Source organism: Amaranthus tricolor, chromosome 1 (genome assembly GCF_026212465.1).
Source record: "Amaranthus tricolor cultivar Red isolate AtriRed21 chromosome 1, ASM2621246v1, whole genome shotgun sequence".
Taxonomy (NCBI): Eukaryota; Viridiplantae; Streptophyta; class Magnoliopsida; order Caryophyllales; family Amaranthaceae; genus Amaranthus; species Amaranthus tricolor.
The window spans coordinates 2922801-2942452 of record NC_080047.1 but is presented as its reverse complement, the minus strand read 5'-3'; the positions used below and the strand labels follow the sequence as shown (position 1 = coordinate 2942452).

Here is a 19652-nt window from a genome sequence, read left to right as displayed (position 1 = left end):
AAAAATCATTGATGAAGTGATTTGGTTTTTTTAGTTGTAACAACAAATTAAATAATTTATTTATTCTAATCAAATATTTCATTTGCTTTTGCACACTTGCTAATATGCTATTTAGACTTAAATATCTCTAATTGTGTATGGCTAATTATAATAAATTTATATTAATAAATTTTATATTGAGACGAATCAAATTAATAAGATCTCTTAACTAAATTTTAATATATAAATTATAAATAAATACAAATTAAAAATGATTAGTGAATAATATTAAAAAACAAATAAGACATTTAATTATGAGAGACTAATATATTGTCCGCTATATAGATATTTCCAATTACTCATAGGAATGAGTAGAAATAGGTATGTGGGTTGGTACTATGCAATTAAAGTGTAGGCCATATTATGTGTACTATTATTCTTAAAATCTAATTTCACCAATAGTTATCAATTTATCACCAAAAATATTGCAAATAAGTTGAAAAATAAATTATGGATAGTGGGTATCCAATTTGACACATGAGCTTATTTTGATGTAAACAACCTTTTTCTAAAGATGAAATTATTTCAATTCAACATAAATGAATAAGACACGTCTAAGCCTGACCCACCAAATTTGGACTATTGTCACCTTTACTTATATGTAATTTAATATATTTATTAATTACATTTATAAAGTACTCCATACACTAATAAAAAGTAGGTGTATAGTACAAATGTCCAAAAATTAATTTAATTTCCTTAGATTAAAAATTACATATTTTATGTATGTGAATTAGTACAAGATAAACAGTCCAATGAAAAGGGAGTTTGTAGCAAGTTGCCTTAGTTTGCCCAAATTTGGAATCTCTCTATCTAAAAGTGGGCACCCTCATTTAACTCTTCTTTTTTTTTCTTTGTTTCTCTCTCTTTCCACCATTGGAGGGTTTGTCTATGGTGTTAGTGAAATCTCAAACAGCACTATATTCAACACATAATAATAAAAAATAAAAATAAAAAAGAGCTTTCTCTAATGGCACCCACTAGGATTGCACGATCCTAATCATTTTCTGAGTCTCCATTCGGTATATTTGCTGAAAATTTTCTCTATAATACCATCTTCTTTCAATTTTTTGTAATGTGGGATTCTTTCTTTTTAGGGTTTGTTTATTTTGTTCTTTCTCTTCTTTTTTGGTAATAAATTCACTTGTTTCATTGGCTTGTGCTTAAATTAGTAAATTGGTTTGTTTATATTGTTACTATTACAACTACTAATTATATTATATATAGTTCAAAGTTGGTTCAATTATTTTGTTATCTATTTATTATAAGCATATCAAGATCTGCTGATTTTGACTTAATCTGTTGTAAAGTTTTAAACTTTATGTGGTAATTTTATGTGGGTTTTGTGTGAATTTAATTTTAGTAATTTGGGTTCTTTTTCTTTTTGATTTCAGATATAATTGGTAGAAATGGTGAGGCAAAGAATCCAGATCAAGAAGATTGATAATGTAACTGCAAGGCAAGTAACTTTTTCAAAGAGAAGAAGAGGTTTGATCAAGAAAGCTCAGGAACTTTCAACTCTTTGTGATGCTGAAATTGGTCTTATTGTTTTCTCTTCTACTGGAAAGCTTTTTGAGTACTCAAACACAAGGTTTAGCCTCTATCTTTATCTATTGACCATTATAATTGACTTTTACTTAAATGGTGTAATTGTGAAGCTTTAATTTTATGGAGGAGACAAAAATTAAAAAAATTGCATGAGATAAATTAAAGTAACATGAAATCATTTTAAATACTTACATCTTATGAGGGTTTGAGTTTTTGTGGTATACCTCATTTTCTTGATAAATTATGATATGGGATTTTAGGGATGATTTGATTTAGGATATTATATCTAGGGTTTTTATTTTGAACTGAGTTATAAAAGTTCACTTTTTAGATAGTTTTAATGGAGTTACAGCTGAAATTTATCATAGTATGATTTAAAAATTCTTTGTGTGTTTATATGTTCATTTCATGCAAGTTCATTTGGACATGTTTGAGGAATGTTTTAACTTAGAGCTTGAAACATTGACTTGGAATTGAAGGAACATAAATTTAGCAGCTTCCCAAAACCTTCATGAACAGTTCTATAATAGTTTTGTTGGGAGTTGTGCACTGGTGAATGCAAACCAAATAAGCACCAAATCATACTTCTACTGTCTGTAAATGTTCCTATAAACTATATGCCTCTTTAGAACCAACATTCTATCATCTTTGATATTAGTATGAAATCGATTGGTCTTGTGCTATCTTCCTTCATTGTTGCCTATTTCATGTATCATGTCTTCTACTTGTCGACAAATATAGCTTCCAATGAGGAATCTATGAGAATAGCTCCATGGAAAAGGATTTTATTCCTACAATATTCTAAGTGGAATCAAGAGCTTAGAATTATATAATTATTTTGGATTTCGGGATAAGGATAATTCCCTACAAGCCAGAGAGGAGGAGAAATTGGTCTTATAGTTGGTGAGATTCGAGCCTATATTAGAAGCGTGAAAAGAAACGTCTTTAATTAGTAGGTCAATCTGTGATTTTTAGGAGCTTTAAATTATTGAAAACTTATAAAACCCATTTTACAAATGAAAGAAAGATTGATTTAGTATGAGATCACACATCTAATATACTTAGGAGTAGTCAACATGTCCCACTTCATTTGTTGTGATGAAGTGAAGTGGTAGTGTCATTGAGACTTGAAAGTTCTTGGATACATGAAATTAAATAACTGTCTAAATTCATACAAGAACAAGATTTTTAAAAGCTGAGTTTCCTTATGAGTCATTATATTACTGAATTATTTAGTAATATAATTATGGGATAGAAACTATAACATATAATGTCTGAAAATAAGTTGAGATGAAAATGTCTATATTTCAAGTATTTATTCATTTACGACCCATTTGGTAATCGGTACTAAATGGTGAGAATGGTAATATAATGTTAGTTTAATTTTGCTTGATAAATTGAATGACCGTACTTATTCTCTTTTAACGAGCTCATTTTCTTTCTAAATATCATTCCAATGTATTACCACTTGAACATGTGATATTAGGTGGTAATGAAAAATTGCGTAACAAAAAAAACATTTTTACGATCAAACTTTCATTACCATGGTAATGACATGATAAATATCATGAGAATTTGCACTACAAATCACTCCCATTACTATCAATTAATATTATTAACCAAACAGGCCGTTAAGGCCATAGGAGTATATCATGTATTTTTCATGAAAAGGAAAGATAGTACTATAAAAGAAAAACAGAAAATTAAAATTCATTTCTTCTTTTTATTAAAGAGGGATTTAATTTACTCTCTTTCCAATGTATATTTTCTAGAGAATACTACTACTTGTGATGTCTTTTGTCAGGTGTTACATTGTGAATGTACTAATTCACCTATAAAAATAATATTTGGGGTTTGTATGTAATGGGTCTAATTACTATTTGGAATTGTGTGTAGTTACCTTTTGTTGCTGCTTAAAAGTTAACATTGCCTAGTAAATGATGGTATTATCAAAGCATATTTTTAAGGGGTACTAAAAGTTTGGAGAATATGAGCAATCTTTGTTATACAGATAATACTGAAATAGGATGTTTGATGATGTTATTTTCGAGTAAGATATAACAGGTGTTATTTGTAACTTGATTGCTCAAATAATAACATCTGATAGGCTAATGTGCTGCATTCTACTAGGATATAGATTAAGAAATGACGTGAAAACGCATCCGTTTCCTTCGGTTTGCTATAATTTTCATTTATGTACATTCTGTTTAATTTGCCAAATTTAAAATAATTTCTATCACTTTTTAATTTTTATTCACACATTAGAAATGATTCCTAATCCTTAATATTTGTTTGAATTTTCTAATTAAGTAGCGAATTCAGAGGATAAAGGAGTATATAAATTTGTGTAATACCAATAGTTTGGCAAGAAATGTAGATAAGATTGTTTTTGGAAGTGTTGAAGTGAAAAGGAGAAGTTGAAGAAGATTGTACTGAAAATTATCTTCGAGGCACATAGATGAAGGGAGTTAATGAGCATTTACTCTTGCAAATCCAATTAACATGTGAATAATCCTTCTGTGAGACTGAGAAATACATATTTTCTAATGAAATTTGCACTTGAAGAAGGATCAAAAGGACAATGAAATTAGAGTTAGAACCTTACTAGAACTAGTACTTATATTTGATTTTTATGTACTGTAAAGAATAATATAACCAAAATTAACTCAAAGCCTTCTGACCTTTGAATAGCCATCCACCTAGATAACCTTTGTGACTTTTTCTCTATCCATTTCTGGTATTGAGTTTTGCTCGTGTTTTTGATTAATTAATGACTAAGTCAGGATTAGTCCAAAGATGTGTGTTAAGAAAGATTATTTATGTGTTTATAGGGGGTTTGTCCTTGCTATCAAACTAATCTTGCAATGAGACCACTCTTTAAAATGCCTATAACTTGCACAGTAAACAAGGATTAGAAGGGCCCGAAATGGTTTTCCGGGGACCGTCTCCGCCCAAGTTAGTGTTTAAACCAAATGTTTGTCTAATAAACTCTTCCTAAGTGTACAATGACTCTTAGCTTGGATGATAATATTAGGATTTTTTTTGTAACGTGAGACTTAAGAATTGAATTAACAAACCGAAGTTCATTCTCAAAAAATATTTTCTGAAGACCAATAAATTTTGAGAGTAAATGCTTGGATTAGTTCCATAACAAATAACTTGTTAATTGTGAAATTGCGGGTATTTATAGCTTATTATTGAGTAGTCCAAGAAGGAATGACTTAAGTAACCTTCTGAGAGTGTTGTTTATAATCTCAATACATCATCCTTATAGAGTTAGCTACAACTTCTGACGTGACAGTCTCTACGTCTCATGACGGTTTATTAAATGCCCTAAACAACTTTCCCTCTTTTAGGGGTTGACGCTTTTCAAAAAAAAAACTCTTAGACTTACCACTTGAGTGACCTATGTAGTGCAAATGTACTCTTTAGACAACTTTTCAATTAATTCACCGTTCCTTTTATGTTTCATTAATTTTCGTTCTTGTTAAGTGTCCATCTACCCTGAATTATCAACTGGTATTTTGACCCTGAATTAGTGATCTTGATCCAGACACATGCGAAATAGTCTCTCACTCATATATTAGAAATAGGGTTTATATTTCAAACCAGTCCATTACAAAATACTCTAGGAAAACTACCACAAAGGTTCTTATAGACCTCATTGATGAATAAGTAGGAATTTTTGAGGCAAATTAAAGATATGATTATCATGCAAGAAATCTCTCATGGTAAATATATAGTTGCCTCAAGGTCCAACTAATAGATAATGGGGATAGTCATATTCCACCATTCTCTTTCTTGGATATTTTTCATCAACTCATTTCACCTAGAGAGACTATTTTTGCCATATGCCAAGCAATTTTATCCAAGGGGGCAATCTCCCACTTCATTATGTTTCTAATGCCGGTACCTACTTTGATTTTGGGAGATGAACACTTTCCTACTTAATATTTCTAGGTTTATTTAAGGATTCGATTCATTGTCAATTAAAGAAACCTATATATAGCATGTATGTTCTTCAGAACATATTTAGGCAAGATCATCATTTGAGCCTAGTAAATTGAGATACTTGTGAGAACTTAGTTGATTAATTGCAACCTTATTATTTAGAGGGTTCATCAATTGAGAGTTCACTTTTATCTTTAATTAGTTTGGAAGTGTTTATAGGTATCCCAATTAGTTGAAAGACAAGTGGTCATAGCTGAACCCAGCCTTATCACAAATCTTTTTGATACTATTAAGGGGCATGCATGCCATGAATGTAGTAGATAGCAGTATTAGCTTTGCTTGCAACTTAACCAGTTTATTTATGGAGTACCTATCATTTCTAATATACCTAAAGAAATTTGGGGGATCAAACCATGTGTATGATTACGGCTCCCTCCTAGATAGTTTGCCCAAAGTTAAAATGGCATGGAGATTAAGAAATTGGGTATAATTAGCGTTAAAGTAGATTGAAGTAATGAAATATTTAGTAATAAGTGAAATATAGAGTTCAACGGTGGAGTTATGTCTAAAAATAAAAAAAAGATAAAATTCACTGAGATGAACTAAAATGAAAAACGGGTTAAATTTAGTAAAGAGTATCATGCAATAAAAAAGTCTCAAGAGGGCAATATTTAATCATGATGAGTGAAACAATGAAAAAACTTGACACTTGCTCTAGGGATCTCTTTATATGCAAAGGATCAAGGTGTAGTTTTCCAAGGACCAAGATTAGTATTTTCAAGCTAGTAACAAAGAGGTATACTCATCCATCTCCTAAGTTTGTCACAACCTTTATTTTTCTCTGTCCGACTTAGTCGAGAAAAAACAAATAATCCATTTAGTATATGGGCCGAGACATTTAGTATATGGGCCGAGAAAGAAGAAATAATCCATTTAGTATATGGGCACTTTTATAATTAATTGTCAATGTCTGTAGGTGGTTGGTATGAATTTGGCAAATAATTTTCATTAAGGAATTCAAAAAAATTTAAGAGGAAACAAGATTTAAGTGTCTTGATGTCTCATCAAAGCATAGTGTTGTATTGATGTTTTTGTTGGAGATAAAGGAGAAGGATGTGAGTGGGGGCAAAATAGTTGGAGTGTTTGGGTGGATGCTTGAAAATACTGCACTTCCAGTACAATTTTTCAGCAGGCTTCACGTGTAGAATCAGTTTGGGATTAAAGCAAAAGATCTTAAAGGACATCATATAAGTAATTTCATTGAGTAAATAGCAATGGTTTGTACTTGGCTAACAAGCTTTACAAGAGGGGGTGATAAATATTTTTGAATGGAAAATTAGAAACCAACCTGATCTAATGGAGCTTGATTAGACTAGAAATTGTTTTAAGAAAAGGGGTGATCAGACTGGAGAGCAGTATAAATCTTGTATCAGTTTATTTTACTTTTTGTTTCACTAATAACATGTCATATATTGTTTGATATATATATATATATATATATATATATATATATATATATATATATATATATATATATATATATATATATATATATATATATATATATATATATATATATATATATATATATAGCCTGACAATGTACTTTTATTTATAGGATTTCCAATTAAGTTTTTGAAATCTTTTCTATATAATATAATATTTTTTGTCAAAATTGTATATTGGACTTTTTTTAATTTTTGTTTTGGTGAAATTTAGGTGACAAGTTACCTAAAGACATAAGCATATTGTAAATTAGGGTTGTCATAAATATTATGGGTGCTCAATTAAAAATGAGGTCTCTAATATTAAAATCAACCTTTATAGACATTTTACCCATTTTCTATTTATTTATTGACTATATATATTTTTACCACTTTTATTTTCTCATTTTAGTGTCAGTCTATACAAAGAAAATAGTAGAGAGGGCGAAATAGACTTCTAATTTTAAGGCCATGTGCTATAGTTCACTTTGCACATAAAGATGAATAAGCTTAATAAAAATGTCTTATTTTCTAGTAAAAAATGGAATCTAGTCTTAAAAATTATCACATTTATGTTCAATAATATCCCTGATTAGCAATTGTCCCAGGCATTAGGTAATTGGAGAGTTTCAGTAGTTGGAAGGTGGAACTGCTTGATCATTTTCAATTTCAAGATGAGAAAACTTGCATACTAGGAGATTTTCAGACATAGGAAGAGTTTAGCTGCCTTGAGATCTAGAATCAATACATCCTCTGTCCTGTTGAGATTGTAATATTTTTACACAAAAACTATAACGTAAATTTGCGTAATGTTGCAATCTCAATGAATATGTATAGAATGTATATAGTCGCTGTTAGAGGATATTATTTTCTGGAGATGAGAATAAAGGCTATAGAGATTATAGAAGCTAACGAACAATGAAAATTTTCAATATCTTGCATGGAAGGAAAGATTTCATGTTAAAGATAAAGAATAAAGAGGTTTTGGATTAGGTTTTTCAGAGGATAAAGTTGCAGAATTGTAAGGTATTTGAGTAGTTGATAAGATGCCATCTGGTGTCATTCTACTCAAAAATAGTTTTTTAAAAGACAAAAAAAGTGAAGTGGGTTACAAAGTTTATTACTTTAGACGGAAATAGGGATTCTACTTTCTTGAGCATAGGATGGATAAGCAAACATGGCCTTGGATATTGTTATGAACACTTGGTCTCATAGGGCGAGTAAAAAGCTCTTTAATTTAGGAATAATTGTACAGTTGGATGTCTTGAATATATTCACTTTTATTTCTACTAATTTTTGCTAATACAAAAAATTAATTTATAGATAAGTTATTCAGATAATCTATTTTAAACGCTATAAAATTCAACCAAATATAAAATGAGAACATTTGTATTGATGATTGCTATCTTTTTAAGAGTTTACACAATCTCTCAATAATAACAACAAATATGTAGCCCAAGAAATAAACGTGTACTTGTGCTCGTCCAAGCACATAAAATCGGGTAATACTTAATACTCCCTCCGTTCCTTTTTGATCTTCCACATTACTATAACGGGTAGTTTCAAAAGTTCTTCCACTTTAGAATACTTTCTATTTTTAGAAAGTTTTTATCTCACTTTTACCCCTTAAAATCCCCCTTTTCTTTTAATGTACCCATTTTTTTTTATTTATAATTATTTTCTCTCTCTCATACTTCCAATACAATCATTATTTCACACTACTATTTAATTAAAATAATACCTACTACAACCTCATATTTCCAATACAATCATTACTTCCCACTATTATATAATTAAAATAATACCCACTACCACCAAAGATTCTCTTTTTCTTAATCTTTGTGAAATACTCAAATAGGAATAACAAATAGGAACAGAGGGAGTATTGTTCAATAGAGTGCTCGTCTTAGCACAATAATTTTAATTTTTTTATCTTCTCCTTTCTAGTGGATATCCTTTTTTCTTTTTCTAGATTGTTTAGCTTCCTCTATTTTCAATCTTCTTACTTCTAGTTTTTACTTCTTTTAATTTGTTCTTTATTTGCCCATTCACCTACTGGCTTTTGCTTTTAATTTTCTTCTTTCCTTCTTCTTTTAAATTTTGTTTTCTTGCATGTTTTTTTCTTTCTTTTTTCTCTTTTCTTCATCATAACAATGCACATTTTAAATGCGAGAAAAATGGTCGCGAAATAATTTTCAAAGATAAAATTGGATTGATTTTGTTTAAAGGGTAAATAGGTAGAAGCTATGGGTTGGTGGCTTAGTTCACGGGTCAGTGGATCGGAGATTTGCAATCTGGATAGTTTTAGATTAGACAAGGGTAACAAATGAGTAGCCTCCATATAAAGCTCATTTTTTGGAAATATACTCTTAATTTTTAAATTTGGTCTTTCTTTTTCTACTGATTTTTGGGATCCTAAGTTTGTAGGTTCAAAGATTTGGTTATCCTTGCTTACTTTTGCCTTTAGAGAACTTTTCTCGGGGTGTTTTTCGGGTTGGGGTTCGGGTGTTTTTGCTTCTAGTTCGTTTTCCTTTCTTGTTTTGGAATTTGATTTGTCTCTCTTTACTCCTCTTGCCATTGACTTGCGTATTCACTTCTATATTACTCCCCCTCGCGACCTCACGCTGGATGGTGCCATTCACGGGAGGTAGCGAAATTGGCCCGTATAGAGTATGAATCCAAGTACATGCGAGAATCCATGACATAACCCTACTATCATATTGTTTTCATTGTGGAGTTATGATCGTCAGGGGAATGACGGTGATATGATTGAGCATCCCCCGATCGCGAAGCTTAATTTCCATTTCTTTACACCAATTGGTGTAATTTTTTCCATTAAATTTTTCAGATATCTTTGGTTTTTTTATTGATTTTTGGGTTTGTGTCGATTTTTTGGTTTCTTTGTTAGAAAAGGAGGATAATTTACTCAACTTCTGCCAATGAAAACATCATGTTTCTATTTGACTTTTTATTTATTGGTTTGGTTTTGTTTTGATTTGTTTTTTGTTTGGATCGATTTTGGTCGATTATGATCAATGATAAAATACTAATAGAGTTTTCCGTCCAGGAAAACCTTACGGCGTTGGTACCATGTAGAAAATTATAATGCGTAAATATAAAACTGATTTGGCTTTTAAAATACTTAATTTGTATTAAATAATAATGAGAGGTACTACCTCTATTTATACAAGTAATAAGGACTAAAATAAGTAAATAAAATATTAAAATAAACTTAAATAATTAAGAAAAAAATAACCTTAATATGTTAAATATTGAAAAGATTTTAATTTTCTAAAACATAATAATATTCTAAAATAATATCTTTATTTTATTTTACTTCCTATTTTTCTAGAAATGTTTGTAATTATATGGTCTTTTTTACCCTATATTCCGTTTTACAAAAGTTCTAAAATTACAACAATATTGTTGCGATATGGTGATACAAACAAAATTTATGTGCATGCTCTGTAGCTATTTAACTGAAAATTACACATCCTCTCTCATATCTTCCATGGATGATTTGTAAAGTAACTCCATTGTCAATTCAAAATTTTTCTTCTTAAACTTTGAAACAATATGCAGAAAGAAAATAAACTAAAATTTGCTTTTATTCCATCAAACTTAATCTTAGTATAGAGGAAGGCATACATATTTCTTTTATCAACTAAGACAAGATTGACCTGCAAGATTTGCTGAAGCATTGACAAGATTGAGTTTCATTATGAATTGCATGATTCTTCTTCATTGTTGGTTCCTTTGTTCACATGAACAACCAAAACATATACAAGCAGCAATTGGGTCCAAACTATTAATTCATCTCACAAACCCTTCATTTTTGTAAAAAAACCTTCTACAGTTTCATCTGCTGATTGAGCAGCTTTACTGATTCTTTTGTAGATAGAGAAGAATTGAGTGCAGGAGGTTTGTCCATACCTTTCATCAAGCTCGTTCCAAATCTCCTTTTCCTTTTTGCAACCATTTTAGTATTTGAGATCTTGTCTTCAATAATTGATAGGATTCATCCCATCACCACATTTTTTACCATGTCTCTATCCTTCGCACTTACTACATTAGAGGTTGATCTCTTAGAAGTTCCTTCCACAAAACCAACCTTATTTTTTTCTGAAAAGTGCAATACCAATTGCTCTTTTCAATATTTATAATCCCACACCATTAAAGACCTTTGTTACAATCTTTTGACCTAAATCTATGGGCGTGTAAGAAGTATAGACTTATCCGTGAATGGATACACAAATGGAGTTAGATTTCATAGAGTAGGCTCTCATGCCATATATAAACAATTTGTTGCTTTCCAAATAAAAGAAAATGTATTTCTTGAAATCCTTCCTTTTCTTTTCATCCAATTTCTTCAATCCAAATACAGTGTAAAATGGCTCTGAGTAAAAAACCCATTAATACAAGCAATTACAGTCATGTATTTAAGCTAGCTAACTCTTTGTTGCTTCCCAAGAACACAATTTTCACAACACTCAAGAATACTTTGGTACGATTTGTGATCCAATAAGTGAAAACTTTCTAAAATGGCAAACACAAATTGCATCAAATTAAGTCGTTCCTCTTGTTGGTCTGTTTTGAATGCATATATATGCATAACTCGCTAATATAATTTTGCTTTTGTAGGATGCCCCAAGTTCTTCAACGGCATATGCTACATGCAGACAACCTCAACAAATTAGAGGAATCCTCAGTTCAGTTGGAGGTAACCTATTAGTTTTCTTAGATTGAACATTTGCTTAAACTATACTATACATGAACGTCAGATCAATATTAAATTAGGCACAAATATGAGTCGCTGTTCATAATAGTTGAAAGCTCAGGCTCTGATCCATGTGTATAAGCATGCATGAAGATTACTGTAACCAATATAATCTTGTCTGGTGCTTCAACATTGCAGATGACATTTTATGATGCTGATTGCTTTCCTGCTTATCATTCATTTTTTATGAATTAACTAATTGAATTTTCTCTATTAATCTAGACAAAAAACGAACTAGGAATCCAGTGGTATCAAATTCTTGTGAGAAACGGTCTTTTTGAGAGACCATCTCTAATTGAGTTGGCTCACTATATATTGTAATTAGGCATTAAAATGACGTAAGTAGGCATTTAAGATATTAAAAGTAGACATTAAGAATACAGTAAGTAAGCATTGAAGATAATGTAAGTAGGCATTAAGAATAAGGTAAGTACGCATTAATCATTAATGAATTGGACTTGAAATACTTTTCTCATAGACTTGATAATGATTTTTTTATGCGTTGGTTTAGGTTATGAAGATGGAATGGTTTTATGTTGTTAATCCCTAGATTATGCTTTTTGTTAAGCTAACCAGTACATAAGGTTACATATGATGGTCGTGTTAGGGCAATGGCCCAATATTTGAAAGATTCTACACAAAGAATTGATAATGAATTGCAAAATGTAAAGCAAAAGGAAAAAAAACCACATCAAACTGAAAGGTGGTGAAAATTCTAAAACCAGTTTGATTTTAGACTATAAAACTCCACCTATAACAACTGTAGAGTTTCTTAATTATAATGGATGATCTTTAACTCTTAACTAAGAATGAATTCTTAGCATGAATTAAAAGTGAATTTGAAAATCTTTAATTTTGTCTCTCTTAAAATCTTTAGTTTGATGTGGCACTCTTACTCTAGATTCCAATCTTTGTGATAGACCGACAGGCACAGCTCTTTACAAGAGCAGTGTGAACAACCGTTTAAGGCCCCGTTATTTGGGGGCCTTAATTTTTTTGATATACTTTATCTTTATTTATATTAAAAAAAAAAGCTAGAATATTTTTACATAGATGAAAAATTATAATATAATAGGTGATAATAATATTTCATAATTAATGGTTATTCGTGAACTTGTTAATGACTAGTTGTTTGTTTTTAGGTTATTGGTTGGTGAATATAATTTCGTATTTTTTCACCGATAAATATTGTGTCTAATTAATTAAGTAATAATATTTTTAATTTATTGTGTTTTCTAACTTAATCGATAAAATTAGTGTTTATCAATTATCACTTAAAAAAGCATAATATTCGTATTTTAAAAACTCATTGTTTTATTTTCGCTCAGGGCCCAAAAAAAGTCCAAGACATAACTATACACCGACATTGATTGAGTTTTCAAATATTTACAATACGAAAAAAATAATTTAATAACAGTTTATTTTAAACCAAAAATATAACAAAATTCGCGTGCTTAGAACAGATTGCCCACTCGACCTGGTCAAGTGAGTTGACTTCAGTTGAAGCCAGTTTTTGGACCTGCTCTAATTTTGCTTCATATTTTTGATGCTCAAGCAAGATTGTTATGATTGAAAATTTTACATAGGATCATTGAGAGGAATATGATCAAAATCGGTTAAATTGAATCGTAGTGTTGTGTGATCCTATTAATATGCGCTAATATGCTTTAGATAACTTATTATCAATTATACTTTGAAAAATAAATTTACAAGAATCATTTTTCAAACATCCAATCAAGCAAAACTTGAATTTTATAGTCGTATTGATATAATTATTTTAGATATATTTATTTGTACATAACTAAAATCTGGATCATATGAAAAAAATTTACGATTGAAACTACCCTTATAAGATTGGATCGTTAGATTGTAGCATCGTAAAATCATATTATGTTCCTATCACCTAAATTCTTAAGTTAAGTAGGATTGCATGATTCTACCAACATTAAGATCCTTCCTATTGAAAACGACGCTATATTAGAGTTTAAACGACGCGTTTCAAACTCTAATATCACCAAGATCGAGTGTATGAAGTCTTGTGATGAAGAAGAAATTATACTATCAATGAAATCGATGTTTGTAAGAGAAAATAATGCAATAAAATGACACAAAGATTTAACAAGGTTCACCCAATTAAGACTACGTCCTCTGGTGTGTAGTATCTCACTTATGTTATCACAAAGGAGTTCAAAGAACTCTTAAATGGAGAATTACAATAGAGAAGAATTTAAGCTATGTGTTTAGGCTTGGGGTAATTTTGTGGATGTGTTTGATGTGCATATGAGCTCCCTATTTATAGGGGTGATTACATTAATAAGTATTACATAATTAAGGCTAAGGATTTATGCACAATCAACAACTTCAAGGAACATCAAGAGTCAAAAACCGAATCCAATGTTTGATCAAAGCAATGCTTCATTACTTGGATGCCTCGTACAAGAATCTTCACTCTTTATTCTTCTCATTAACTATCATTCATCATACCTCAATTCTTATGTTTTAGTCACTCCTTAATTCCTCCATAACTTCATGAATTAGTTCTAGCACTTAAATACCATCATCAATCACACATTAAGTTACATACTTTAACTCACCCATTTAATCCATTTATGGGATTCCCTCTCTATACACTCACTAATGCATAGAATTGATTTGGTGAATTCAAGTCACCATTTGATGCTAACACCTATGATCCGAATTGGTTGCTTATTTTTAAATCGTAGAATCGTAGATAACGATCGAGAATCTAATAAGCATGTGCTCAAGTATTCTTATTTTATATCTTCCTTTTGCCACAATGCAACATCAATACTCCACATCATAAATTCATAATGATACCATAAGACACGTCTAGATTGAGTCGAGTCCCCAAATCTTACAGTTTGGTATGTGAATGATACTGTGTTTTTTAATATGTGCACTTCTTTATTGAAAATAACCTATTTATTTAATTTTATTTCGATTCTCTCGTACTGGATTTTAATTCATAGTATGTAATAGTTGCTCCTTGTAGAAATCTAAGAAACCCAACAGGGAAAAGAAAGAATTCTTACATCTCTAAAAACTTCATGTATGTCTGTTTTCCCTAATACATTTGTATTTTGCAGGCTGAGGATAGTATGTGTAAAATACTAACCAAAGAACTGGAGGACAAGACTCGAGAAGTAAGGTAAATCTTCAAAGTAAAGTAACTATTCTATATTAAGCTTCACATGCATAAAACTCCATGTAAGCTATCACAATCGACAGCCGAATCAGTGGAGAAGACCTTGATGCATTGAGCCTTGATGAGCTTATGAAAATTGAAAGACAAGTTGAAAGGGGTCAAATCAAAGTTCGCCGAGCCAAGGTTTTTTTGTTCTTATACTCTAAACACTACATTATACATTACATTATACTCTTAAACATTACATTATTCTTTCATATACCTTTAGGAAGAAAAACTTCGGAAAGAAATTGTCAACCTCAAACGAAAGGTACATTTTTTAGCCCCATTTTCTATAAAACTAAATTGTGTGCAATTCTTATTTGTATGAAGCTCTACATGATGTTTGTTACTAAGGGTTAATCAGAAATAACCTTTTTGTTCGTTTTATCATTAACATCGACCCTTTAAAATCTCGCTCTAAATGGGAGTCACTTAATGATATTGGGATAATAGAATGTTATTGTATTACAGTAGAATGACTTATTAAACATATGCACTTTACTTTTTTATGTATGTGAAATTGCACGTGATATTTATTGTCGAAGATGAATGGTTAATAAACTCATTTAGATTGATTTGCATTATTGTTTGGCTCTCTTGACGAAATGGCAAATAGGAGATGGAAATGGCGAAGGAGAATCAAATGTTAAAGGAACAGGTGGAAGTGAACTCAAAAAACTTGATTTACATCTTTTGTTGGCATTCCATTACAAAGTAATACTTGTGTCTTGGTAATTACTACAGATGAAAGATGTGTCTACTCAACAATTTTCCTTGCTGCAATTGGCTCAAAGTCTAAAATCTGATGTCAATCTTCCTTCATCTGCTCAAATCCGATGGCAACCCCCAGAACTCAACTTAATCTCTAATAATTTTCTCACATTGGGGTTAGTTTGCTAATACTTTCTCCTTATGTCTTTCATGCAACTTTGCTATTACTTTCTTCGTCGTACTGAGTTTGCATTATTTAGAAGTTTTAGTAAAAGTTTACTAATACGATGAGTAGTGCCGTCTTGAAAACTTTGGATGCTCTATGCAAAATTTTTATTTGCACCTTATTTATAGTAAATATATTTATTTTATTAATAAATTTAATATATTTCTTTTTTTGATTAACTTTTTCATATATGGGAGAAAGAGGGCCTTGTGCGGTCGATCACCTCGCACACCCTCAAAGATCCCTCTAACAATGATACAAGGTCAACGGAACTTGGATTATATGCTTTCCCCTTTCTTTTTATTTATAATTCTAGTATAATAGTTATCATTAATACTGTGTTTGGATAGAAAATAATAAAGGAAAACAAAGTGGAGGAATTTGAAAGGATGGAGGATCTTTGTTTTGATAACAAAAAGGAAGAGGAGGAATTAAAATGGAAAATATAGATAAATTTTGTCAAGAATGCAAACACTATGTTTAAATAATAATTTTTGATAGAATAAAAAAGGAAGGAGAAGGGAGGAAAGGGAAATAGTAGGGAAGGGTTTGTTTAGGAAGGAAGCATGGGAAAAGGAAGAGAGATGATAGTTTTTCGTTTGAATCTTTTCAACTTTGGAAAGATTTATACCTAAACAAAAACGATTCATCCAATCCTTTCAAATCCCTTCCCTCCCATTTTGTTATCTAAATAAGAGATTTTTCGTCCCTCTAAATCTTTCTCTTCCTCTCTCTTCATTTCCTTTGATCCAAACACATCCTTAAAGTAAAAAAATTTAAGAGAAAATACTCATTTTCTTTCGTTTTTCCTTCCCTGCTCTTTTAAACAAACATGCTGCTCTCTTCCTTTTTACCTCTTCTTCTTGTCCCTTCCCTTCTTCTTTCCTCTCTTTCCTCTCCTAATTTGCTACCTAAACACTCAAAAATTAGTATTTTCACAAGAGTTTTTGAAGCATTTGCTAACATTATGGCTTTTAAGTGCAGCCCTCCTGTACAGAGTGGAAATTTATGAAGCAATTTGCAATAAATCCATGGAGAGTGTGAAAACATAATCCATATGGTCACAGAGAAGGATAAGGCTGTAGATTTTGTTAAATGTAATACTCCTTGAATGTTTTGGCCTTGTAATTATTGTCACATCTGTAAAACTACTAAAATAAGTAAATTACATCTCTGCCTCTTAGATTCCCAAAATTTTATTTGTAATAAACATAAACTTAAAACAACCTCAAACAGAAAACATCGAACTTAAAATTATAATTTTGAGTAAATTTTCTTTCAGGTTGTTTTAAGTAAATTATTGTCCCTTTTACTGTGCTATAATTTGAAAATGTCCTCCCCACTTTTTTCGAATTTCATCTATATATTTAAATTTTTCTTTAATATTATCCATACAACTCAAACAACTCACTATTTCTTATTTATGCAATACTATTGCGCTAATTTCTTTAGAGAAAGAAAGTAAAGCACAAGATCCAAGAGAACAGGCGTGAATAGTACTCTTCTAAGATGTGAGTAATACAATTGGTGGATTTTCACGAACAAAATGCTCATAGCCTTAGAATTTGCCTATCTTAAAAAACCAATTCAATTAAAAATTTAAGGTGACGATATGTTATATACTTCAATACGTCCCTTCACATAGGAGTTATTAAGGCTAGAGGTTGAATGCAACACAAGCTCTTCTTACATTTGACATTGAATATTGTTTAAATAAAAGGAGATTGAGATTTAAACTTGTGGTCCTTTATCATACTGACTTCAAATATTAAGTCAAAATTAAACTCAACTAAAATATTATACTCTAACAGGCAAATAATCAAGAGCACCTAGCTTTTAAAACTTAATTTTTGTATGCATTCAAATTGATTCAACCTCTTAATTAATTGATATTTCCGAATAAGTTTTTCGATTTTGTCTTTTCATTTCTCAAACCTTCTTAAAGTTTGAGCGCGCAGTTTTTTCAAGCTTTTGTAACATTTTTTAGTTGAAAATGCTACTTAATAATCTTAATTTTCAAAATATGAAACAAAATGTTTATGTAATCTAATGTTAGTGACACATTCATCACACAAATTTACAAATCATAAATTTTATATAAGATGATCTCACCGTAAGATACTTTCCAAATCTAATTAATACAAATTATTAACATATAAGCTTTTTGTTATGAGATAGCCTTATAGTCTATAGATAGATAGTCGTTAATTTTTCACAAGTGCAGCTCTTTACGAATTTAATGATATGGGTGTTTTTCTTAGAAGTGATCAACGATAGCTCTTGCAAAAGTGGCATAAGACATGTAGTGGTGCCGTAGGTCGGCCCATAATGTATCGTACCTAAAAATATGGTGCCGAACGTGCACTGTGAATCTGTGACCGGATCGGAGTTATGTTAAGTTCAAAAGAACTAGAAGTATTTAAGCAAGTCACAATAACCTATATTTTGGGATGTATAAACTATTTTATATCGAAATTTGAAGCCACCCAACAAAATTAATTATTCATATGTGGTAATCCTATTATTTTATGGAGGTAATATTTCTTATGACTTATCCTTAAGAGTTAAAGGGTTATCTGAGGAAGGCAATGTTTTCCTTTGTTTTCCTTATTTGGTTTGCCCTCCACAATTTGCAAGAAAAGGAAATTAGTGAGGAAAATATAGTTTTTAAGGTTGTAGGATAAGTCGAAGGAAAGAAAATATTGGGTGAGAATTAATTTTAAGACTTTTTTGAAAAATAATATTTTTTAATTGAGAGAATATATTTTCTTGAGAATTTTAATTGAGCATTTGTAAGACATTTTTTTTAAAATCAGAGAAAAGTACATTTTTGTTCTCTCAGAGCGCCCACTCCTGTCCATTGTGCTTCTTTGCCTCTTTCCTCGTGACCGACTTTCAGCAAATGATAGATAGTTGTTGTTTGACCTGTTTGAAGTAATGACTTATTAGATAACAATTAAATATTTGGTTATTAGATGTTGTCAATTGGCCATTTTATTTGAAAAAAATGTGTAGAAAACCACTACTTTAATGAAATAGCTATTTATGGCAGTTTTTTGATTTTGAATTTAAACTAACATCTCTTTAAATGTTTGACTAATAAAAAAAATCAAAAATCAAAGATCAAGTAAAACATTAATTTAAATAATCATTTTTCTAAGACAACTATTATTTAAAAAGTGGTCAACAAAAATACTAGTAGTAAAAATTGATTACTTAAGCATTAGTCAATGTTATGGGGAGAACTGAGAAATAATCTATATATTCCTTTAAAATAGTACTCTTTAATAATTCTAAAATTTAAAAGATTTCTAGACATAATGTAATTTTATGAAGAAATTATTTTGGAAACTTATATTTTTGATCAAACCAAATACCACTAAGAAATAATTATGGTTCGCCCCATTTTCAAATTTCCAATGTGGCACAACCCATCTAAAAAGTAGTTATTTGTCAAGCAACATAACTAGGGATAGTCATGGGTCCAAGACCCTGTTGGACCTGCCCCGGACCCGCCCCTTTTATAAGGGTCTGGGTCTTAATTTTTGAGACCCGTCGGATTCGAATCCGGGTCTGGATCTAAAAAAATTTTGACGGGTCCGGGTCCTAATGTGAAGACCCGGACCCGGGTCCTAAGGTGAAGACCCGAACCCGGACCCTAAACTTTTAAATATTATATTTTAAATTTCTGAATTCTGATTTATGAAT

At 30.4% G+C, this 19652-nt stretch overlaps 1 protein-coding gene across 2 annotated transcripts; it reads left to right on the top strand.

Moving 5' to 3' along the window:
• The first annotated feature begins 810 nt into the window (after positions 1-810).
• On the top strand, positions 811-17124 carry LOC130798911 (MADS-box protein AGL24-like). Of its 2 annotated transcripts, none has more exons than XM_057662008.1 (9): positions 811-1061; positions 1434-1630; positions 11664-11742; positions 14907-14968; positions 15049-15148; positions 15234-15275; positions 15624-15665; positions 15752-15894; positions 16929-17124. In XM_057662008.1, the coding sequence occupies exons 2-9, from the start codon at positions 1449-1451 to the stop codon at positions 16954-16956; spliced, it is 678 nt and encodes a 225-aa protein (XP_057517991.1). In that variant the 5' UTR covers positions 811-1061; positions 1434-1448; the 3' UTR covers positions 16957-17124. The 2 variants fall into 2 exon arrangements, with proteins under 2 accessions (XP_057517991.1, XP_057517995.1); XM_057662012.1 differs by having other exon boundaries at positions 841-1137.
• The last annotated feature ends 2528 nt before the right edge of the window (positions 17125-19652 follow it).